Source organism: Dromiciops gliroides, chromosome 3 (assembly GCF_019393635.1).
Source record: "Dromiciops gliroides isolate mDroGli1 chromosome 3, mDroGli1.pri, whole genome shotgun sequence".
In the NCBI taxonomy this organism is placed as follows: domain Eukaryota; kingdom Metazoa; phylum Chordata; class Mammalia; order Microbiotheria; family Microbiotheriidae; genus Dromiciops; species Dromiciops gliroides.
This window is the reverse complement of record NC_057863.1, coordinates 484,212,573-484,238,120: the sequence shown is the minus strand read 5'-3', so window position 1 is coordinate 484,238,120 and position 25,548 is coordinate 484,212,573. Positions and strand designations below refer to the sequence as shown.

Below are 25,548 nucleotides of genomic sequence, written 5' to 3'. Positions count from 1 at the left end.
TTAAATGATTTTTTGGTTAACAAGTATATACTAACAAATGAAAAAAATTAATAGTGTTAAAATCCATGTACACCATTATAAGCAATAAAAGTTAAGAGGATCTGAAGAAAGAACCAGCTCTTCCTTATTCTTTAATTGGCTCTTTTTGTTTCTTATGTTGAAATACATGGGGAAAAGGGAATGGCGCAGCCTGGCACTTTTATTAAAAAAGAAGAGATTTCAAAATAGAACCTATACATTTAATTAACGCTACATAATATATGAAATAATATACATGTTATGATTTCCATACACAGGGAATGTAAAGATAATTTTACAAGACATATACACAATCTCATTTTTCCCAACATTTACTTTGTAGGACACTGTGAATGCTAAGTGATTTCTGTGTATATACTGTCTCGGCAAAAATGAATATGAGAAATTTGCCACCAAAGATTTCAATACCCAAATCAGTGAGTAACAAGGCACCCAAGTTTCTCTTTGTTAATGGATACAAAAATGACTATGCTCCCTTTCCTGATGCTTATAGTTGTAAGGGAGAGGATATTGCGAAGGATAAACTGAACATGCAGTATTTTTTGCTAGTATTCATAAAGGAGTACTCTTATTATGTAATGTGCTCTGGAAAGACATTTAAGGATTACATAATAAACTCTCCTATAAAATAAGGCTTTTTTTCCTTTTGAAAAACTTAGATGCTGAAGGCCATGTGGGAGTCAAGATGGCAAAAGAAAAACTTAAATGCTTCAGAAAAGTCAAAACTAATCAGATTCAGGAATAGGAGAAAGCATGAAGTTTCTTATACAGCTTTCTCAACACTCCTCAGTCTTAACTTGTGCCACCCTAACGTGTGTTACTCTAATTTTGAGCATCTTAATTAGCTGAGATTGGCAATTGTATGTGATCATGCTTTCATGGAAGCGTGAAATAAATCTGTAATAGTGTACAGACGGTAACTCAGACTATTTTTTCCACATAATGACATGGTACACACTGTGGAAACCATAACCAGATCCTAATTTTTGTGCTTATACTACTACTCAAAATAAGGCATCCACCATTTTTAGTAGTACAGTTTTGAAAACTGCTTTTCCCTTCTACTTGGGAAACATACATTGATGATTAGATGAAGCATGTGAAGGCTAGGAATAGGAGACACTAAAGGAGAATTCTATTTTAGCTATGAATGAGCTGTTATAAAACTTACCAAAGAAAGCTTTCAAAATCTGTTCTTATTAAAGTCTTTTCCTACAATTTTCCCTCTCCTCATTAAAAAGAGAAGAAAATAATCCTATACACAAGCAAGTTACGTTTTGAAAATCATGCTTTTAAGTAAAAACTTAAGCTGTCTGTACCTCTTGTTCTGTTGGTAAAAGTTTTTGTTTTAACTTAAAGCTTGACAAAGAACAGAAGAATATTGCGGAATAAGGCCTTTCTTCAATGAAAGTCTATAATGTGCTTTTCATTATTTCTTTAAAGAATAAAAATGTATGATAGGTTGTTGGGGATTTTTTTTGCTCTTTATACCTCACACATTGTTACCAAAGGAAGAAAATTCACCACAGCAAGCTGGTAATTTGTGAAATGCAATAATTGATATATACAAGCCACAGTCTTAAATATCCAGGCACATGCACTTGAAACCAATAATCTATATTATAACATGTAAATGATCTAAAGTGGTAATATATAAGAAAAGAGGAATGGAAAAATCTTCAATTTTTACACATTTGTAATTCTTAAACTGTTCAGTCCATAAAACTCTTACAATATTCTATATTCACATAAAAGTTCTTATGAACAAAGCAAGGCTCACACTGACCCCCACTTCTCCCCAAAAGTAAAATATATGTATATATTTTAGCTATAAAAATTAAAGGGGATGACAAAGTTAAAAACTTGTATTAAGGCCCTGTTCAGAGTATTTAACATGGCACTTCAGCATTAAACATCAACATTTAACAAATTTTATAGGAATCTAATTTTGTGGACAAGTACACGTGTCCCTTGAGTTGCAGAGTAAACAAAAGATCATTTTGTTGATTTTTTTCCCCAAAGAAAATTAAGGTTATTCATGTTCATGAGAATATAGGATCATCTAGCTATAATGAACATATACATTATAAACTAACATTGGTTTTCAAAGCTACAGTGCAAATTGCATTTTTATTAATATCCCCCAAATACCACTCATTTCTCTTTATCACAAATGTCATCCCTTTATAAAAATGAAATCAGACTGCCATTCCCCTCAAGAGAGCTATTTGCATGCTTTTCTACTCTAAAACCTAACATCAGATAAATTAGCTTTTGGTCATGCAGCACAGACCATCCTCACAATAATCCATCTCTTGTATTTCGGTCCATCCAAAAAAGAAATACATTTCACTATGATAATTAACAGGTCATCCTTGCTACTCCATACTCCAAACTGACAACTGCAGGTTCAGTTTTGGAAAATTCTTCTGCATATTCACTATAACGATTGTCTGCGGTGTTGCTGCCCTCTATAGTTCGAAGAGCATCATTCACAGGTAATATGGTCTGCTCCTTCTTAAAACACAGGGAAGGTTTGAGGGTTGGAGAGTCAGGATGGATAGAGCGCAAAGATTCCTTGGTGAGAACGGTATCACTTTGCCTGTTTTTCTGATGTTTGATTTTCTAAAACAAATTCAAATTTGAAAAACTACTGTTATTGAGAGCCTTTTAGGTTTATGCATTCATTATTAAATTAAAATCCTTTGTTAACATTAATTTTAAAAAGTTCAAATAAATAAGATGTGGTTATAAATACCAGTTGTTTAAATATATTTTCATTTAGTTACAGCTTTAAAGGTTTTTTTGTAATCAATTTAATTTGAGAGGACCTGAAGGAAATCACTAAATTTACCCTTACACATGATGTAGACATCCATCAGTTACCTAGAAAAATGCACCTCTATACATTATAGATTCTTGCATTTCTCATAGCTGATTTTTCTTTTTTTTTAAACCCCGCTTTTTTTTTTTTTTGGTGGGGCAATGAGGGTGACTTGCCCAGGGTCACACAACTAGTAAGTGTCAAGTGTTTGAAGCCAGATTTGAACTCAGGTCCTCCTGAATCCAGGGCCAGTGATTTATCCACTGCTCCATCTAGCTGCCCCCTCATAGCTGATTTTTCATGGAAAAAAGTTTATAACAGAAATTAAGATACTTATTATTACATAATCAAATATTCTCTATGAAACTTTTCCCTATTTCTCCAACTGCTAGTGCCCTCAACTTAGTTTCTTTATACATACATAAATATATACATATGTATATACTTATTATGTATTCACTTGTCTCCCTTGTTAGACTATAAGCTTCTTAATAACAGAGATTGTTTCATTCTCTGTTTCTGTATCCTCAGCATCTAGCACAGTGTCTGACAAATAGTAAGTACTTAATAAAAGCTGATTGATACTTCTTGTGCAAAAAAGAATAAAAGAAAACATAAAAACTGGTTGTGGTCTAATTTCAGTTAGTTTAGTTATGAATCACCACATAAGAGGTCATTTCTAACACTCAGTCCAATAAATATCTGATGGTGCAAAACACAGTATAGTGGATTCATCCTGTACTCTAATGTGATGTAGTTGAACAAACATGTATCAAGTTCCAGGCACAGGAATACAAAAACAAAAACAAAACAGCCCCTCCCCTTAAGGAACTTATGTTCTATTGGGGGTGACACAACATATACACTAAGTAGCTCCATAATGAAATAGCTGAAGAGCAAAAAAGTAAGAATGAGAAAAAAACCTAAGATAGAAGTTGACACCCAAGCTGTACCTTGAAGGAAGCTGGACATGTTACAAGACAGAGGTAAGAATCTTCATAAACAAACTTACCTAAATCATTCTTAATAATGTATACAAAGATTCAATTCTGGTCTTCCCTACTACTGTTTACTATGTTTACATAATGGACTTTAAGCCCAATTAACTTGACTGATTCCTGACAGAATTCTGACAGCAAATAATTTGACAAAGAATGTCATGCTATTCTTGCGGAAAACACAGAGAGGTGGGTTAGATGATAATATAATTAGCTAAATTTAGACCTGGCTGAATGGTGGGAGTCAAAGAGTAGCCATTAGTGGTTCAATGTCACCTTGGTAGGAGGCCTTCAGTGGAGTCCACAAGAGATCAGAGGTCAACATATGTTGTACAACATTTTAAGCTAAAACTTAAAGAGATGGGGCAGCTAGGTGGTGCAGTGGATAGAGCACTGGCCCTGGAGTCAGGAGTACCTGAGTTCAAATCCGGCCTCAGACACTTAACACTTACTAGCTGTGTGACCCTGGGAAAGTCACTTAACCCCAATTGCCTCACTTAAAAAAAAAAAAACTTAAAGAGATGACAAGCTCATCAAATTTTCAGATGACATAAAGGGAAAGTTAACACATTCTATGAGAGAGTCAGGATCCAAAAAGATCATGACAGGCTAGAGGACTGGGCTAAAATCCAATAAGATTAAATTCAATAGGAGTAGACGTAATTTCTTACACTTGGGTTCAAAAAAAGTCACCCTCACAAGTGCCAGGATAGGCAAGTTCGCTGTCTGAAAGAGATCCTAGGATTTTAATGGGCACCAAGTCCAGTGATTCAGCAGTGGTACATGGCAGCCAACAAAACAAATTAAAAAAAAAACTTTTATGTTCCAGGGCTGCATTAAGAGAAGCCTAGTTTCCAGAAATAAGGAAGTAATGGTCCCTCTGAACTCTGCCATATTCAAACCCAAGTGGGACTATAGTCAGTGCTAGGTGACCCCTCTGGAGAATGTCCAGAGGGGGTTAGTCAGAATGGTCAAGAACCTGGAATCTGTGTCATATAGGAAAAGCTAAAGGAACCAAGGGTGTTTAGCCTGGAGAAAACTGATAGGGGACATGATACCTACCTCCAAGTATCTGGGAGCTGTCATGTGGACAAGGGACTGGATTTGTTTTGCTTGGCCCCACAAAGCAAAACAAGGAAAAATGGGTAGAAGCTTCTAGGAGGCACATTTAGGCTTGTGTTCATGAAAAAAAAAAGTTCCTGCAAATACTTGAAGCTACTCAAAACTGGAATGAGCTGCCTTTAGAGGTCTTTAAACAGAGCCAACAAGAGTAGATGATTTCTTTCAGAAATATATTCAAAGACTGGAATAGATGGCCAGAGGGATACCTTCTATTTAAAGTTCTATGATTCTATGAACTTTCCTTAGAATGGAATGAAGAGGGAAAAAAATTCCTCAGAAGATAAATTGTGCCTTTCAATTGCTTGAAATCCTCTCTAGACTCACCCTCTGTAATACTGACATCTTTCCTTTTGCTATCTTTGGATGCCCTCACCCTGGGAGTCATAAATTCTCACTGTGGCATCACCTTCTGGAGAAAATTAAGATCTATGTGAGATGGTCTCTATGGGATACTGTCTGGGAAAAGTCTTCCTTGGTGAGTGGTATACCAGTCAATCAGATTTTTTGTTTGTTTGTTTGTTTTTTAGTGAGGCAATTGGGGTTAAGTGACTTGCCCAGGGTCACACAGCTAGTAAGTGTTAAGTGTCTGAGGCCAGATTTGAACTCAGGTCCTCCTGAATCCAGGGCTGGTGCTCTATCCACTGCGCCACCTAGCTGCCCCGCAGTCAATCAGATTTTCTCCAAAAGTTCTATTTAGTTAGAATCTACTTTCTCCTTTTGGGTTATAGAAGGTAAAAATGATAAAATAACTATATCAATGATACAAACTACTTTCTTTGAAGAAAAGAAATAGAGGTTAGTTTGTGGTAAAATTACTGACTTAAAGAAAAGACTTATTGCAATAAGTAATTTTAATTGTATTGTAACAAGTACAAGAGTAAAGAACTGAACTTAGTTTAAATAGTTCAAACTAATATTATGTTTTTCGGAATACTCACAGATTCTAGTTCTTTAATTTCTTTCTCTAGTTGCTTATTTTGATCATTCATGTTCATAATCAGCTTAAATACAGACTGCCTAGGATGCATTGTTCGATCAAACTGATGGTACATATTTCTCCAAAACCTCAAAGGAAAGAAAACACATTTTAGTGAATTGTCTTCATGGGAGAAGAGTATATAGATGCTCAGGTATGCCTACTTACTTAAAGTTGAAAGGCACTGTATTCGGCTCCAGCATTGTCAGTTTCTGAGAGCTGGGACTGTAGAAAGGGTTTAAGTACTTTTCGTGGTCATCCAAAAGAAAGGGCCACAAGGAGTAAGTCTTCTCTTTCAACCTTAACACAGTCAGAATGAGAAAGTTTTCATGTAGATAAAAAACTCACCTTCTAAACTCTCATTTTAGTTCCCCATTGTGATTCCTGCCTTTTGCTCTTCTTCTATGCTCATCACATATGCTATACATGACATATACAAAGCAAACCCTATCTGTATATGGCTTACATGCACTGAGTGAAAATGAGAACACTTTTAAGCCCTGGTTGGGACTAAGTAGACTAGAAATCCTGGAGTTTTTTTTCTGATTTTATTTTCTATATCTCTATTATCCAATATGTCATCAAGTAATATAAATGACCTCTTTTAAATATTTCATTTTCTAGTTAAATATTTAACTTTCTCTTCAATCTCCATTCCCACTACCACAAACTTAAGTATAGACCTTTGTCATTTCACACCTAGATTTATTTACTGCAGGAATAAATCCTCACTAATTATTGGCAACTTTCATCTTTCCTTTCCACCAATCATTTACTTAACAAATAATTGCACAACACTTTTTATATGTGAAGCACTGTGCTGAACATAAAGGGTGAGATACTAGGATACTGCTGCTAGATATAACTTGCCTTAAACTCTGCTTTCATCACAGCAGTTCCCCACTCGAGAACCTCTAATCATTCCCTACTGCTTACATAAAGGTTAAAATGTTTCTGTATTGGGGCAGCTAGGTGGCACAGTGGATAGAGCACCTGGCCCTGGAGTCAGGAGTACCTGAGTTCAGATCCGGCCTCAGATACTTAACACTTACTAGCTGTGTGACCCTGGGCAAGTCACATAACCCCAACTGCCTCACTAAAAAAAAAAAAGTTTCTGTATGATTTTCAGGGTCCTCCATAGGACCTCTTTGTATAACTCTCAGGTTCTACCAACTTCATATTATTATACATAAAATATTACTTAAGAACAGGGGATTTATATTGGAGGAGAAACAAGTCCCCACAAAGTGAAACACATTAAGGTAGCCAGGAGAGAAAGAACTCCTCTAGGTTAGAGGAGTAAGAAAAGTGAGTTAAAAGAACAAGTTTCTAGCTCAAATTTTACCACTAAGTAGTGGTATGACTCTGTGCAAGTCATAAGGTCTCTGTGCCTGTTTTCAAGTGAACAATGTAGGAATCAAACTATATAAAATGTCAGAGTTAAAATTACATATTTCTTCACAGCGAGACCCTGACCCAATCTGTGACCATCATAATGGCCAAACATCCCCAAACATTTATAATTTTATTTTTATTCCACAAAATTATTTATTTGGAATTACAAGAAATGTGTTTATTTCCTTATATTTTAAAATAACCAATAGTTCATTGTTTTATCAAATTTCTCTCTCCCCCACCCCAATCTAGTCCAGTGATTTCATCACTGTAGAGAACTCTTAGTAGGAAAACCCTCTTTGCTCATGAAGATCAGTGACTCATCTGTATAGAGAAGATGCCTCAGGGAGCTGAGAAGTTAAGCGACTTTCCCTAGGTCACACAGAAAGGACTTGAAACCAGATCTTCATAAATCCAAATCCAGGGCTCTTTATACTCCTGCACAGTAACTCTATGGCTATTAGTCCTCAGTTTGTTAGAATTTCTTTAAAAAGCCATTTCAAATAAATCATCTTACTTGAGATCTTCTCTTTCTTTTTGACAATTCCCAAGGAAATTTCCAAACTGGCATGAATGAACATGCTCATGGATCTGAAGAAGAAATACTTCATTGTACTCAAAAGCTTGTGGAAATTGTTCTGTCAGATGCCACACACATTCCAAAAACTGAGTGAACACCGGTGAAACTTCCTTTGGATCACCATCCAAATGACCACACCTATATATGTCCCCAAAAGCAAAAAGTTTTTAAATTGTGTATGAAATTCATCAATTAAGTATTATGTAAACTACATACATAAAAAGTCTAAACATTTTTAGTTATATTGGCATATGAGAACTGGAATGAATTTTCTTGTTAGCAAGGTATATACATTTAATAACCAGCCTTGCAAATACATTTCAACTAAAACAGACCAAATTGTCTGCTGCATTCAAATACTGAACACTAAAACTTGTATTCCATAATCAAGTTACTTTTATTTACATACCATTCAGTTAGTCATTAAAATAAATCCATCTAGAGACCTTAGAGCAATTTATTCTGGTAGGAAAAATATTAGCTTTCATGTAATTAATAACATAATTGATAATAGCATTGGTACTTCAAAATATTAGTGCTCTCTGCCATTAGACACAATTCAGTTCAAATAAATTGTACAATGTTTTAAAAGACTAAGGTTGTCAATTATACAAATTTGACAACTATTCTGTACCTATCTGAAAATTTATGTCCAAAGGAGATCCAGTCCTTCTCTATCAAAACCTAGAAGAAAAAGAAATTACCAAGTCATTTCAAAAAACTGCCTTTTAATCTACTCTGAATGATCAAAACACATTATCCTAAATATACCATTAGGCATTTTTACTTAATAATTATCAAAACCATCAAATTCTAGTATTTTCCTAACCGTAATATTATCTTTTCCCATATTATATTTATAGATCTTGTTAGCCTCATAAAAAAAGTTGACAAGAATTTCAAGCTCTTTCCTGTTAATCTTTAATAATACAAGAGCTATCATTCACACAACAAAGGCTGCTTAGAAAATAGTTAAGAAGTTATTTTAACAGTTAAACTGAAGTACAATTTAACAATAAATCAAGATTTCACTGTCAACTAATTTATTGAGTTCCTATTGTATTGACTATAGACCTAAAAGGCTTTACAAAATAAAAATAAGTTGCAGTCTCTGCTTGAGGAACTTTTCATGTTAAAAAATTTACATAAAGAAACACAAATCCAGGCATAGCTAGCTATGTGGCACAAAGGATAAAGCACCGGCCCTGGATTCAGGAGGACCTGAGTTCAAATCCGACCTCAGACACTTGACACTTACTAGCTGTGTGACCCTGGGCAAGTCACTTAACCCTCATTGCCCCACGCCAAAAAAAAAGAAAGAAAAGGAAAAGAAACACAAGTCCAAGTTAAAACAATTGAGTTCTCATAACTATTATGAATAGGTGGGTTTAAAACAGTTTTACAGGACATAAGAAATGAGGAGAGTAAGAGGATTGATGTATTCAAGTCACTTGACCCAGGCATACTACATGCTTTGGTTCTGAAAAAATTGGCCAATGTGATTGATTAATAAGTGTTAGTGACATCTGAAAGACCATGAAAAATGGGAGCGATACCACAAGACTGGAAAATGGCACGTATTGTCCCAATTTTCAAAAAAGAATAGAATCTGTATATGATAAGCCAGTGAACTTGACTTTTGATTTCCTAAATTCTGAAACACATCACTAAAGACATGGTTGGTGAACATCTAAAAAGGAAAGTGGTTGATTACAAAAAGAACCAACATAGCTTCATCAAGAATAAACTGTGCCTAGGGGCAACTAGGTGGCAGAGTGGAAAAAGCACCAGCCCTAGATTCAGGAAGACCTGAGTTCAAATCCAGCCTCAGACCTTGACACTTACTAACTGTGTGACCCTGGGCAAGTCACTTAACCCTCATTGCCCTGCCAAAAATAAAAGAATAAACTGTGCCAGACTCAACACACCTCTTTTCCAAACAATATTACTCAACTGATAGATGAAGATCATGCTGTGGATACAGCTTACATACATTTTAGCAAATCTTTTGATAAAGAATATCATACTATGAAGAAGATAGAAAGACAATGATAAGATGATAACATAAATTCAGAACTGGTTGGATGGCAGGGATCAATGAGTAGCTGGTAATGATTCAGGGTCAACATGGCGGATCTTTAGAGGAGTACCTAAGGCATCTGGGTTGACCCTGGGCTGTTCACCATTTTTATCAATGCCTTGGATAAAGGCATAGATGGAATGCTCATCCAGTTTTCAAATAACACAATGTTTGGAGGAGGAAGGAGGAGATGGAATATGACAGATGATAGAGCCAGAATCCAAAAGGATCTCAAAAGGCTGGGGCACTGGCCTGAATCTGATGAAATTCAGTAGGCTTTAGCATTGGGTGGAGAAAAATCAACTTCTTAAGTATAAGACAGAAGAGATATGGTTAGATAGTAATTGTTCTGAAAATTATCTGGGGGTTTTAGTGAACTGACTACTCACTATGTTAGCAGTACGATGCATCAGTCAAAGAAGCTAACAAGATCTTGGCTACATTAAGAGTAGCAAGGCTGCAAATAATAGAGTTGATAATATCATTCTACTCTGCCCTCAGGAGACCACATCTGGACTTCTGTGCTAAGATCTGGGCTCCAGAATTTAAGGACACTGCTAAGCTGGGGAATACCCAGAAAGGTCAACCATGACAGTGAAGGGCCTTGAGCCCATGCCACAAGAGGATTAGCTGATGAAATGTGGGGTGTGTTTAGTCTAGATAAAAAAGATTTGGGGGATACGAAAACTGTCTTCAAGAATTTTGAATGAAAAAAGAAATCAAAGCTATCTATACTAATAGGAAAAAAATACTCAATCATTATTGACTAGAGAAATGCAAATTAAAACAATTCTGAGGTAGCACCTCACACCTATCAGATTGGCTAAAATGAGAGAAAAGGAAAATGGCAAATGTTGGAGGGGTTTTGGGAAAATTGGGATAGTATTACACTGTTGGTAGAATTGTGAGCTGATTCAACCATTCTGGAGAGCTGCCCAAAGTGCTATAAAACTGACCCAGCAATACCACTAATATATTGGTTTATATCCCAAAGAGATTTTTTTTAAAAAAGGGAAAAAGACATATTTGTACAAAAATATTTATAGCAGCTCTTTTTGTGGTGGCAAAGAACTGGAAATTGAAGGGATGATTCCCCATCAGTTGGGGAATGGCTGAACAAGTTATGGTTTATGATTGTGATGGAATACTATTGTGATATAAGAAATGATGTGCAGGATGCTTTTAGAAAAACCTGGAAAGACTTAAATGAACTGATGCAAAGTGAACCGAGCAAAACCAGGAGAAGACTATACACAATAACAGCAATATTGTACATATTGTGAATAACTTAGCTATTCTCAGTGATAGAATCAATGATTTGAGACAATTCCAAAAGACTAATGATGAAAAAATGTTATCCACCTCCAGAGAAAGAAGTGATGAAGTATAAATGTAGATCAAAGCATACTATTTTTATTTTCTTGAATTTGTTGGTGATTCCTTTTTTTGATGACTAATATGGAAATATGTTTTACATGACTACACATATAAAACCTTTTGTCAAATTGCTTGCTGTGTCAGGGTGGTAGGAGGGAGAAAGGGAAGGAGAATATTTGGAACTGAAAATTTTTAATAACAAATGTTAAAAATTGTTTTTACATGTAACTATAAAAAAATGAAATATTTTTTAAAAAATAACTTAAAGTGCTGTCATGTCAAGTAGGAGTTTATTTGTCCTTTTCAGCCCCAGAAGGCAGAAGCACAAGTAAACAGGTAAAAGTTGCAAAGAGGCCAATTTAGCCTCAATGTCTAGAGTTAAGTTCCTAGCAATAAGCACTCCCCTAAAGTGGAGTTGCCTTGGGAAGTGGTGAGTTCTCCTCCTTGACGGTCTTCAAGTAGACACTGTATAGTCATGTGTCAGATATGACTTTCTTTTGTGCACTGGTTGTACTAGATTAGCTGCTGAAGACTGGGCAGCTGGGTGATGAAGTGGAGTTGGGAATGCTGGGTTGGGAAGCAGGAAAGAACCTGATTTAAAGCAGGGGAGTATCTAGAAAGTTCATATCCATCCTCAAACACTTCCTAGCAGTTGTGACCTGGGAAATCTCCATCTGCCTCAGTAAACTCACCTGTAAAACGGGGATAATGGCATCTCCCTCACAGGATTGTTGCTAATAAAGCATTTAGCACAGTGTTTGGCACATAGTAGGCACTTAATAAATGCTTATTCCCTTATCTGTTGGTTCTCTCCAATTCTCATATTCTGTGATTCTCTAATTATTTGTGTAAGATAGACTGGCTAACTTTGAAAAATATTACTGCTGCAAATTGTGAGCATGAGACATTGAGAGACTCACTCAACATGACAAAAGAAGCTAGTTGCACAGCCAAGACTCAAATGCAAGTTCTCTACTACACAGATTTCTAAATAGTAGAACTTTCAGGTTAATCAGGCACAAACACATTATACCAAGAAACTCTGGTTTCTGGAATTCTCAGGCACAAACAATGTTGGGAGGCTCACTCTGTATTTTTAGAGAGAAACCATTCAATGTTACATAATAATAACAGCTCATATTTAAATAATTCAAAATCATTATCATATCCATAGAAGCAAAAAATCTCTGAGATAGAAAAGACCTCAGAAGCCATCCAATCCACTTATACTTGAACAAGAATTGCTCAATGCCATACCCAGCTCCCAATGAACTCCTCAAGAGAGAAGGAACTCGGGGCAGCTAGGTGGTACAGTGGATAAAGCATCAGCCCTGCATTCAAGAGGACCTGAGTTCAAATTTGACCTCAGACACTTGACACATACTAGCTATGTGACCCTGGGCAAGTCACTTAACCCCCATTGCCCCGCCAAAAAAAAAATAAATAAATAAAAATAGACTGACTCCAAATCTGCTTCTTTGCAGCTCCTACAATTTGCTCTGGTACTTCCCTCTGGGCCAACCACAGAATCTAAGGCCTCTTCCACATCACAGTCCTTCCAATACTTGGATGTAGTTTTCATCTCATCCCCTTCTAAGTCTTTGGTTTTTCTCCAGGATAAACATCCCCAGTTCCTTCAACCAATTTTCATACGGCATGATCTCAAGGCTCTGAACTATCTGACTATTGTCCTATGGATGTCTTCCAGTTTGTCAAGTACAAAAATGTGGAATCCAAAATGGAACATAGAACTTATGGTGTGATATGAACAAGGCAAGCCCAGCAAGACTATTATCTTATCTCACCTTCCCAACATGAAACAAAGTTTAAAAGATCATTAGACAAAAAAAAGTTTCCTTAATTCAGGTTAGCTGTTGTCAAGTTTATTCATTTTTATTTGTTAAAAGATGACAATGTGGAATCTTTTATAAGCAATTCTAACCTAGCATGGTATAAGAAAAATAATTTTCAAAATATAGTACTTTTAAAAGATTCAAAGAGAAAATTACAGTACATTCTCTATTAATTTTACAAAGTCACAAAAAAGCATTTTGTATAGATTATACTACCAATGGAAAACCTTCAAATTGAATGTCAAATAAATCCTCACCATGAATCCTTTGATTGTTCTGTAATAGGAATCCAGTAAGAGAGCACCAAGGGAACAAACTTGAGAGGTCCTGTCCCAACCGTCAGAGCAATGTACCAGCACACTTGCACTTTCAACAACTATTGCCTGAAAATAGAAAACATATATGTATATACCAGGAGAAGGCATTTTAGTTCAATCAATAAGCTCTACTGATTAGAAACCTACATAATCTCATACAGCAGGATCAACTGAAAAGGTAATATTTGTCAGTGTTCTATGTCGAGTTCATTTAGAAAATGTCACTTGCGATGAAAGTATAAATTAAGGCCCTAAGAAAAGGCAATCTCTAGGTAACATACTATAAATATAACCTGTGTTTCTAAAAACTGAATAAAAGTGAATTTCCCTTTAAAGATGGGGCTTATTAAAAGCTATGCTAGAAAGAAGAGGAAGTACTGAAAAAAATAGCTAGCAAAATTAAGTTTAAGTAAGGGCGGCTAGGTGGCACAGTGGATAAAGTACCAGCCCTGGATTCAGGAGTACCTGAGTTCAAATCCAGCCTCAGATACTTGACACTTACTAGCTGTGTGACCCTGGGCAAGTCACTTAACCCCCTTGCCCCACAAAAAAAAAAAAAGTTTAAGTAATTCTGAAAACAAATATCTTCATGTTATTTGTTTATAATATACCCCCAAAAGGCCAAAAATATTCAGGAGGGCTAATGAATCGTTCATTCAACAAGTACTGATTAAACTGATTATTATGCGCCATGAAATATGCTAAATGCTAGAGATACAAAGACAGAAGTGAATCGGTGCCTGACCTCAAAGAGCTTACAACCTAGCCAAGGAAGACATTATATACACATACAGCTATATAAAAATAGGTACAGGGCAGCTAGGTGGCACAGTGGATAGAGCACCGGCCCTGGAGTCAGGAGTACCTGAGTTCAAATCCAGCCTCAGACACTTGACACTTACTAGCTGTGTGACCCTGAGCAAGTCACTTAACCCCAATTGCCTCACCAAAAAAAAAAAAAAAAAAGGTACAAAGCAAGGGAGGGAATGGTTCACGTGGAAGGTGGTGTTTGAACTATTCCTTGAAGGAAGCTAGATTCTAAGAGCTGGAGAAAAGTGCATGCATTCCAGATATGGGAGACAGCCATGGCAAAGGCATGGAAATGGGAGGTAGAATATTATATATTAAGAAAAGTAAGAGGAGCAGCCAGGGGCACAGTGGATAGAGCACCAGCCTTGGATTCAGGAGGACCTGAGTTCAAATCCGACCTCAGACGATTGACACTTACTAGCTGTGTGACCCTGGACAAGTCACTTAACCCCAAATACCTCACACCCCCCCTCCAAAAAAAGAAAAGTAAGAAAGCCAGTAAGGCTAGGCAATAACATGCACTTCTGGAAAAGTATGTTGAGGGCCAGACTATGATGAATTTTAAATGCTAAAGAGGAGTTTTTATTTGATCCTAGACATTTTAGGGAACCAATGGACTTGATTAAAGTAGGGAATAATTTAGTCTTATCTCCTTTCTTGTTCAGTTATTTTAGTCATATCTGGATTTTTCAGGATCCTTTGCAGGATTTATGGCTTTTGTTGTTCAGTCATTTCAGTCGTGTCTGACTCTTTATGATTCCATTTGAGATTTTCTTGGCAAAGATACTGGAGTAGTTTGCCATTTCCTTCTCCAACTAATTTTATAGATGAGGAACTGAAATAAGATCTTCCTGATTCCAGACCCAGTGCTTTTTCCACTGCACCACACAGCTGCCCTCATGTCTGGTTAAAAGGACATAAAATGGATGATAATCTAGTAAAGGAAATTGAGAGAGAGTAGTAAAATCACGAAAGGGCAGTAACCCAGAGAGAAGGGAACATGAAGGAAGGAAAAAAGGTGGTCGATATATGCTGCAGAGAAGACAAGAAGGATAATGATTATGAAAATGCCATCGGATCTGTCATTTAAGAGATTTTTGGTAACTATGCAAAGAACAGTTTCAGTTGAATGAGGATGGACCTTGCTAAGGGATATTTCATGATGAGTGGGCTATTCCAGGGTGAAAAGGCCTCACACACCGAGGAAAGTTCCAGGATGAGCCAGCCAACTGTAGAAGTGGCATGACAGTCCAAAGGAAGTTAGGATTAGAGCCAGGAAGGGAATGATTATATGCTAAACTAGCACCTGTACTACAAAGAGGTAAAGAAGAAAGCCTGGGCTCAAGATTTGTGTGTCCAAAAAGACATTTATTAGAGGACATTCTCTACAGTTCGCTAGAGATGGGTGGAAACATGTGGGGTGCAGGAATCTTCCAAACTAGTCTTCATCATTGGGTAATGTGGTACGGTGACTATTCAAAGATGAATTTCTGATTTTAACTTTCTGTAGGAAAAGTCCTATCTGGCAAGGCAAAGTGGTTTCCTACTTTTTGAGCGGTAGCATGTGATAGGGGATTGGGCCTGGATTTAAGACTTGGGTTCTAATCCTGCCTCACCAGCTATGTGACCCTGGCTTTAACTTTGATGGGCCTCAGTTTTCTCATATATAAAATTAGGGGGTTAGACCTGATGATATCTAAAGTTCCCTTCTAGATTCTCCATTTTTTACCATTTCAAGATCTGTAAAGAATGTTGTAAATATGGCAGGTAGCAAGTATACTTAAATACTGGCAATGATATTTATAAAACCCTTTTTTTTCCTGATAGATGACGATGTTAAACAGTCCATTCTATGTTCATTCAAAATTTCAGGCAGATAGGGGAAAGTATAAAGTGACTTGCCTAAAGTCACACAAATAATCAATAGCACAACTTACTTAAGAACCTAGGCTTCATTTCTAGTCCATGAAATTAAGATGCTTCTACAATTCAAACTGCTGACCAAAGCCAAATAGCTTTCTGAATACAGATCAAGAATAGCTATATAGCACAATAAAGTGAAGGCTAAACCATTAGCCTACACACATCCTTGCTCTTTCCCTTGAGATGCAGTAAGCAAGTGAAATGAAAATTTTTCTGATGGCTTTACTATAAATATAACTTACAGGGAAAATAATTTGGTAAGAATAATACTGTATGTGCTCATTTTTAACTATTTCCACCGGCAAAACTTATGAATCATAAACCTTCCTTTAATTCAGTATTCAGGATGCACATAGATGTTGTAATTAGTTCAGGTAAAATAATATGAATGCTTCCTAAGTAAACCTCCCCAAAATCTAAGTTAATATTTGTTTTTCTTCTACCTTCATTCTTCATGACAGTGTTCCCAAGACTTGAAATTAATTATGGTTTGACAGCATTATTCTTTGGAAAGAGCTAAGAAATTTACTAAAAAGAATAAAAGAATGTAAAATTCTACTTTCAGTGATACTGTAGGTACTATTTTTTTTATCTTTAAGATGCCTTTATTTCAGTGGCAAAAAAGTATAATTAATTATAATAGAAAGTTCAACATTTCCTAACATTAGAATATGTTCATTATAACACAGATCTCAGGAATTTTAACTGCACAATTTTAAGTCAAAATAACCCTAATCAGATGCCACAAGATAAAGTTTGAACTTTGATTCATAGTACAAATGAAACAAACAAAATTTAAACAAAATAAGGCACACTACTGTAATTCAAGATCTCAGAATGGCCCTTCCTTGCTTGTCATATAGAATTTCCAATGCTACTCCATTATATGGCATGGAAGAAGTTCTTGGTTGCTGATCAGTAAGATTTCATTTAGCTGAAGATAATGTGTGAAGTTTTGTACTGAATCACTGGAAGGTCCTGTGTCCTCTGTATTATCTTCCCATATAGGAATGTTAACAGTTTGATCTTTTAATATCCCTCATGAAGTCTTTTTCCTGTTTATCTTTTTATGCTTCTCCAGGGTCTTGTATTTGAAAGTCAAATTTTCTATTCAGTTCAGGTCTTTTCATAACAAATGCCTGAAAATCTTCTTTCTCCTTGAAGTTCCATGCTTGCCTCTGAAAGATGATGCTTAGTTTTGCTGAGTACGTGATTTTTGGCTGTAGTCCCAGTTCCTTTGCCCTCTGGAATATCATATTCCATGCCCTCCGGTCCTTTAATGTAGAAGCTGCTAGATCTTGCTTTATCCTTATTGGAGCTCCACAATATTTAAATTCCTTTTTTCTAGCTGCTTGCAGTATTTTCTCCTTGACCTGGGAGTTCAGGAATTTGGCTATAATATTCCTGGAGGTTTTCCTTTTGGGATCTCTTTCAGGAGGTGATCAGTAGATTCTTTCAATTTCTATTTTAGCTTCTGCTTCTAGAATATCAGGGCAATTTTCCCTCACAATCTCTTGGAGGATGGTGTCTAAACTCTTGTTTTGGTAATGGTTTTCAGATAGTCCAATGATTTTCAAATTATCTCTCCTAGATTTATTTTCTAGGTCAGCTGTTTTTCTAAGGAGATATTTCACATTGCCCTCTATTTTTTCATTCAATTGGATTTGCTTTACTGTTGTCTGGTTTCTCATAAGCTCACTAGCTTCCATTTGTTCAATCCTAATTCTTAGGCAATTATTTTCAGCAGACAGTTCTTTAATCTCCTTTTCCATTTGGCTTTTCAAACTGTTGACTTTTTTCTCATGACTCTCCTGCATTGCTCTCATTTCTCTTCCCATTCCTTCCTCTCTTTCTCTACATCTTCGTTCTTTCTCTCCTACTTTCTCTTCAAAGTCCCTTTTGAGAGCTTTCCATGGCCTGAGACCAGTTCATATTTTTCTTGGAAGCTTTGGATGTTGGAGCTTTGACCCTAATTATTATCTTCTTCTGAGGATGTATTGTGGTCTACCTTTCCTCCAAAGAAGTTTTTCGATGGTCTTCTGCTTTCTCTGCCTACTCATCCTGGCTTACTGTTTCTTGGCTTTTTTACTCCTTAAAGTGTAGTGCTGCTTCCCGGGACACACCATTCGTGCTACAGCGTGGCCCAGGGGGTGATTGGGCTTCTTCTCAGCCTGCCTGGCTTGTGAGTAATCACAGCTGCTTTCTCTTTGACCCGGAAACAGAAGTCTGATTGAACTCTGATTCTCTATGGGTCGGAAGCTTGGCGTGCTTTTACCCCCTCCCCCACTTGGCCACCACCACTCGATTCAGCCCACTGGTTCAGACCAGGGCGCCTTTGCCCCAACTCCAGTAGATACTGCCTCCACCTCTACCTCCGGCCTACCTCCGAACCCCCCTCACCAGTCCGTGATTGGAGCCTCAGAAGCTGCTGGTGCTGAAGACTCTGACATGTGCTGGAAGCACTGTCCCTGGCTGGGTCCGGACTGCGCACTGAGCTGTTCAGCCTGGTCAGTAGGTGATCAGAATTGCCCTCTTTTGCGGAGAAACAGTCTCACTCTGTTCTTATGTGCATTAGGCTGTTCTGGGTTTTGATTTTTTTACCCGCATTATTTGGGTGGTGAATGGACAGGTTTATCTGGAGCTTGTGGGAGTCACAGCCTCTCCTCCACCATCTTGGCTCCGCCCCCTGTAGGTACTATTAATGGATCTAATCTTCCAGATTTAATTTCTTTTATGGATCTGTTAGTCATTTGCTTAAATCCCAGAGGCTTAATATTTTAATTGTATAAAACATTTTTTTTCTATAGCCTGTAATAGTATGTCTGTCTTTCACACCCACTACAATAACTATGTCCAAATACCAATGCATTACCAAAACTTTTTACTTAAAAAAAAAATAACTACATACTTTCAGAATCCTAAATCATCTTATATACATGAAATGCTATTCAAAAGTAATGAAACTGATTTTCAAGTATGAAAAGACAGGAAAAGCTATCACAGAAAGGTCCGAAACATGCTGCAATGGCTAATTTTGCAACAGTAATTAAAGGTCAACCCAGTCAGTCTTGCACAAGTAATTGTTTCAGGCCAGTATAAAAACAATGAATTTACTTTGAGGGAATAACATCAAATTGTGTGTGATGGGGGGGGCGGAAATCAATTGTGTCAAAGTTGGTATATTAAAAGGATACTTTTGTACACAAAGTAATGTCAAGACTGGAGGATTTTTTTTACATGGAATACATAAAGCAGTTAAGGGGAATATACATACTGATTGTACAACAAGTTACCTAAATAGTTACTAGATTTATATAAATAGGTTAAAAGGGTCAGAGACTACTAAGAGTCCTTGGCAATAGTAGGTGCTTAATAAATATGAAACAGATTTATTCACTCATTTAATGGCATCATAGTGATGAAATTCTGAAATTTCTGAGTAAGTGTGCATACCATATGAGGAATGAACTTTAGCCCAATGAATCTTTACATGCCAGTATTTTAAGGTTACTGAACATTTATATTAGCAAGTGTAAAAATATTTTTGATGACTAGCCTAATTTGGGGGGCTAATCTGACTGGAGGACTAATCTGGGGACTGTTGACTGTTTGGCTATTTGACTGCTATTAATTTAATGTGGGCCGTTTATAAAGTTCCACCACACTGCTCCGCTTCCAAATTGAAAAGCAAAATACTAAGAAGCCTCTTAACTAAATAATCAAAGCAGAGTTTATTTATGAGATACTATTTAAAATTAAGAATACAGGGAAATAAAACCTACAACCTGACTGCATTGCCGTGGGTCTCTTTCCACTGTGTCTCAACCCTTTTTTAAAATACAATAAGGGCCTTAGCCGCCTCTTGGGCCTTAGGGCACTCAGGTACTTTATTCTAACTCTGAGCCCCTTTCACTTTGTAAATCCCTTCCCTTCTAACTTTCCTCTCCTTACTGCCACCGCTGAACCCCTGTGTTTCTCTCTCACCGACCTTCTGTCTGTCTGCTCCATCAGTCTGCCCTTCGGCCTCTCTTTTCCCTGCTCCTAGTCCTTCTCGTCTTCTCCTGCATCCTTGTAGCCCCATCTCTAGTCTGCCGCACTCCAACCTTTCTAATCTCGTCAGCCGCCACTTGACCTCTTCTCCTCCTCATCTCATCTGTCTGAACCCCTTGCTGTCTAACTCCCAGGTCTATATATACCTTTTCTTCTCTCCACTCAAATCTCGGGGCTTCCTGCGCCCCCACAGACCAAGCTAATCCTCCAGCTAGGGCTGCGGCTGGTGGGGGCGGGGGGTGCACTCCAGCCTCACGTGCCTCAGCACAGGCTATCCGGGATCTTTCGGATAGCTCCGCTCAGGTCGGAGGGAGCTGGGGGCTTTTTTTTCCCCAGCTGTCTGACCTGGCGTCTTGTACAGTCCACGGGGCTTTTTGGCTCAGCTGAAGCAGAGGGGAAGGGGCACCAGCACCCCCCCACACACACAGAAGAGACCCCGAGGGCCCAAGGCTCCCTGATCCCAGCCCAAAGGCAGGGTCCCCAAATCAAAACAAATCTGCACACTAGTCTGAAAAAACATCTTATTGACTAAACTTTGTTTCAGTTATTTCTAAAACTGAAATTCACCCTTATAAGACAAAGGATATTTTTTTAAAAGAGTCACCACTCTTACCCATTGAGAAAACCAAGGCTCAGAGTGAGTAAAGACTTAGGGTCACATAGGTGGTAAATAGGAGCACTAAAATTCAAAACCAGCTCCTCTGATTCCAAATCCAAGTTTCTTGTCTATTGCAACACATGGTCTCAAATAATTAACAAAAGTTATTGATATGGGGTTGGGACATATTAAGGAATTTGGGGACTATTGAAGTTTAAACTGGCCCACTAGCTGAAGGATGGACACACCTTGAGAAGTAAGAGAGATAAGTCCATTAGGTGTGACTACTGCCTGATTAGTGCTGGGAGGCAGAGATGGCTTCAGAAGTCAGGACCACCACCTCACTCAAGCTTTCCCCACCCCCAAAGGGAACTTTCCATTGTCAGGTGGTGGTCACCCCATCTATGGTCTGTGGAGGCTTTTGCCTTTCTTCTATTGAATGAGCAAGAAGTCTCTAAGATATCTCCTCCTCTCTTGGTCACTTTCTCTAAGGCCTAAATAAAAGACTTTTATTCTAAAGATAAAAGTCACCAGTTTTGGAGGAAATTAGCAATTATTGGAATGAGCAAATAACTTTACAAAGTAAATACTTTCTTAGGGATAACATTCATTTGGATATATAAATTCTGATATTTATTTTAAAAAATCAGTCTCATTCTTTTAGAATAGTGTTAGCCTTAAAGTTAGAAGGCAACTAGACTATTAGTTTGAAGTGCTTAAGCACAGTTTTGCTCCAAGCAAACTAAAAAGTAATTAGATTATTTTTCCCCCCCAGGGTAAAATAGTAAAATTTAGGTTTTTTTAATCTTAATCATCTTAATAGATAATTATAATATAAAAGGAAATCAGACAGATATCACAGCACCTTATTTTGTACCCATGAAAATACAATGTGTAAGAAAATAATGGGCTTTGCCAATGCCCAAAGGCCCCACATTGACTGGATTGATTGGACTGACTGAGATTAACTGACTTTGATGATTAACTTACTTAAAGCTAATCCAATTGAAACCACACCTGCCTGGCCCTCAAGAGGGTATTGTTCTCAGAAGCTGTGGACTCTGACTTCAACACAGGACCACCCTCAAGTCCAATGAACCAGTGGATTTGGGGGGTGCTAGCCAAATAGCTTGAAGCAGGGTGGAAGGACCGCCTCTCCTTGGGAGGCAGAAGGAGCTTCCTCTGTCAGTTCATCGCTCAACCAGGCTGGTGGTGGAAAACTTGAAAACTCTAGGCTAGATAGGCTTTTTCTTGGCTTTCTGACACAGGTGTTCTCTTTTTCACTAATAAATGCTTAATACCCAAAACTGGTGCTAAAGGTTCTAATTTATAAGTAAACCCTAGCTAGTTTTCCTTACACTTAGGACAGTAATAAGGCGATCACACATTAAATTTTAAACTCCGCAAATGTAAGGCAACAACTCTTCTCCTTGCTTTAATTACAAGAGTAAAAAAATTACTTTGGCTAAGAAGATAGCAGCATCCAAGACAGCTTTGATGTGGCGAAGCCATCCAGAACTCTCCAAACCCGAAAAGAAATCGCTCACAGAAAGACCTTTTGTCCCATTGACTGGAAAAGATAAAAGGCATTTTTATTAGAAAACTAATAGAATGTCTACTTTTCTTATTCAAATCTGGTAAGAAAGTAAATCTACTGCTTTATTTTTCAAAATGGAAAATGTATAATTATAGAGGCACAACTATAATACCATATCAAATAAATACATATGATTTTGTGTTGGAAAAATATTGTCATACCTTTTTTAGTTTTAAAAACAAGCAGGATCACTGAATCACAGGACTTGAAGTTAGAAGGGACCTAGAAATCATTTGGTCTAATCCCTTAAGATACAGGTGAGGAAACTATTTTTAATTGTTTTAAAGTTTCCAACATACCTTATTAACTGAAACATGCCTGACTTGATTTTTGTACCAATAAATATACCTGTAAAGTAGCCTAACATTAAAAAGGAATAAAATATGATCACAGGTTTTTACTATCTTGTACTGATTATTTTTAGCATAAACTTTCTAGAAAAAGCTCTAAATAATTATGTAAAAGAACAATACTGTCAACCAGTAATAAGTCATACCTTCTAATAGTTTCTGCAAACTCGATCTCATTACATGAATATTTTCAATTCCAACAAACTGGAATCTAATGTTGGAATAGTTGTCTTCATTTTCATAACCTTTTCCAGCTGCTCTGTTAGCCATAGCATTCAGCTAAAATATAAAAGAAAACAAAAAAATTTTGAACCAAAGTGTTATATCTGTCTTCTTTCTTTTTAATTTTTTTTACTGCAAAGGTTCATAAAATGATTTAAGTATACCATTTTTAGCTAACAGATACTTAAACTGTTTTCTTGCTAAATTTAATTGATAAAATTGATCAATTAAAAAACAACTTTTGAATAAGCAGAAATGTTACTAGCTTTTTCTTAATAATGAAGAAAAATAATATTGGAAAAACATAAATCTTTTTAACAGGAAATCCCAGATAGAAATCCTCATGTTAAATTAATAGAGGGTAAACACTTCATGCCTGAGGATTGAAAGATTCAGACTTGAGTTGCCCAATCGCTTAATATACCAGTCAAATTTTTATAATGTGTAGTTTTCATATATAGAACAATTTCCACTTATAAGAATCACAATAATTAAATTGCTATGCCTAAACATAAATGTATAAATATATTTTAATTCTTCCAAGCCCTTTGGATATTCCATGATACAACAGAAAAAAATTACTAAATTTGCTTATAGTGTTTACAAGAAGCAATCTAATGGACCAAAAAATAAGGTAGCTTAATCAATCATTTGATCTGGCCCACAGGCTGACAATCACTACTGTTATGTATGACAGAGCTACTCATTCACTGCACATAATAGCTAAATTATTTTTAAATGGAGTCACATACAAAACTACCTCCAAAATTATCCCTACCTGACTTCAAGCCTGACTAGTAAACATTCAAAGGAAAGTGTACTTTCTCTCTAAAAACAAATACACAGGAGGCAGCTAGATGGCACAGTGGATAAAGCACCGGCCCTGGATTCAGGAGGACCTGAGTTTAAATCCGGCCTCAGACACTTGACACTTACTAGCTGTGTGACCCTGGGCAAGTCACTTAACCCCCGCCCCTGCCCCATTGCCCCTCAAAAAAAAAACAACAACAAGTACACAAAGAGAGTTGATAAAGAAATTTACATGCATAAAGAGTAAATGATCCTCAAACCTGTTTTTCTAAATGTCTTACACTATAATCAATTTCTATATCTACTAAATAAGAACTAGTTCTAACCAATAACTCCACCCATTAAACTAAGCCAAAAATGTAAAAGCATAGACTTTCTTACTGAAAATGTCACCAACACTTTGGGTCCTAAAACATTATTTTTTTAAAAAGCATTTTTACAAATTAGAAGCTTTAAAAGTTTATACATTTTCTTCCCTTTGATCCTTCATAACATTAGTCATTAAATTTAACTCATCTTCCTTTTCACCATTTCTTTTTCATTTGAGACTGCAAGTTGAGGTAAATTATGTCTAAAATAGCTATCATTCCTTTTAAAAGCTGCCTAAGAATAGTCTTGGGCTCTAGATCGCTCACTCGCGCTCTCTCATCGCTTTCTCTTATTTTCTCATCTCTCCAGATTTTTGAAGAAATCCTCACTATAATTCTGCCAATGTCCTTTTTTGAAGCCCACCAGCTCTGCATGCGATGCTATAATAAAAATTAAAAGTAATGTTAGGTATAACGATCTAATTGGAAAGTTAAGATTAGTTCAACGTTCAGCACCCAATGTGAATTGATTTTAATTTTGCTTATTATAACCAAGAAAAAAGTTATTCAGGTCCTAAGCCTATGTGTCAAAATTTAACCTTATAAGTCAACCATATGAGAATTTATTGTACAATATTTTTATTCCTCTAGCTCAATGTTTCCTAAAGTAATTCTCTATTTTCCTAAATCTTTTATGTACACTTACTTCTCTCTAATTAAAGATCACTGTTTGATTAATTAAGGAATTTCACCAAATAGCACTACTAAAAAGACATTTAGATTAGCCTCATCTTCCAAAATGTGCTTTGTACTCCTGTATGGCAATAAGTTGAAATTACAAAAGCACATCACTAGCAAAATCCATTTTACATGGAAATTGAACCTCTTCACTCAAATAAACATAAATTTTTCACTTAAACATAACTTAATCATTATTGTGTAAATGTCCATGTTTGGGCCAATGTATATCATTAAACTGCCTTACAATTAAGAAAAATTAGACAAATATTTCTAGTATTGTGAAAATTTTTGCCTAACAATGGATCATTGCTTATATTTCCTTAATAGATCATGCAAATTTTTTACAATGTATGATTTTTGCATATCAGACAATTTTTATTATCACAACTATTAAATTGCAAAATCAATTAAGCATATAAACATGCAAAATAGAGTTGCTGGAACGTATAATAACTTCGAGAACCAAATAATAACCTCATGTTTTATATGAAACACACTAAGAATATTAGAAATAACCAAGCTTCCAAAGGTCTACAGGTTACATACACACATACCAAAATATACTAAAGATGATCACT

The 25,548-nt window shown here is 36.4% G+C and overlaps 1 protein-coding gene across 3 annotated transcripts in view; it reads right to left on the bottom strand.

The window, feature by feature from the left end:
- Positions 1–907: 907 nt before the first annotated feature.
- Positions 908–25,548, bottom strand: part of MTMR6 (myotubularin related protein 6) — a 57,599-nt gene continuing 32,958 nt past the window's right edge. For 2 of the 3 annotated variants that reach the window (XM_043995359.1, XM_043995360.1), the window contains 8 exons: positions 23,036–23,168; positions 22,403–22,512; positions 13,502–13,627; positions 8,569–8,618; positions 7,872–8,072; positions 6,128–6,259; positions 5,922–6,048; positions 908–2,664 (listed from right to left, as the gene is read on the bottom strand). In XM_043995359.1, the coding sequence (XP_043851294.1) occupies positions 2,401–2,664; positions 5,922–6,048; positions 6,128–6,259; positions 7,872–8,072; positions 8,569–8,618; positions 13,502–13,627; positions 22,403–22,512; positions 23,036–23,168 (1,143 nt within the window). In that variant the 3' untranslated portion in view covers positions 908–2,400. Of the gene's footprint in view, positions 2,665–5,921; positions 6,049–6,127; positions 6,260–7,871; positions 8,073–8,568; positions 8,619–13,501; positions 13,628–22,402; positions 22,513–23,035; positions 23,169–24,556; positions 24,671–25,548 lie in introns of all 3 variants that reach the window. The other variant, XM_043995361.1, reaches the window with a different exon arrangement.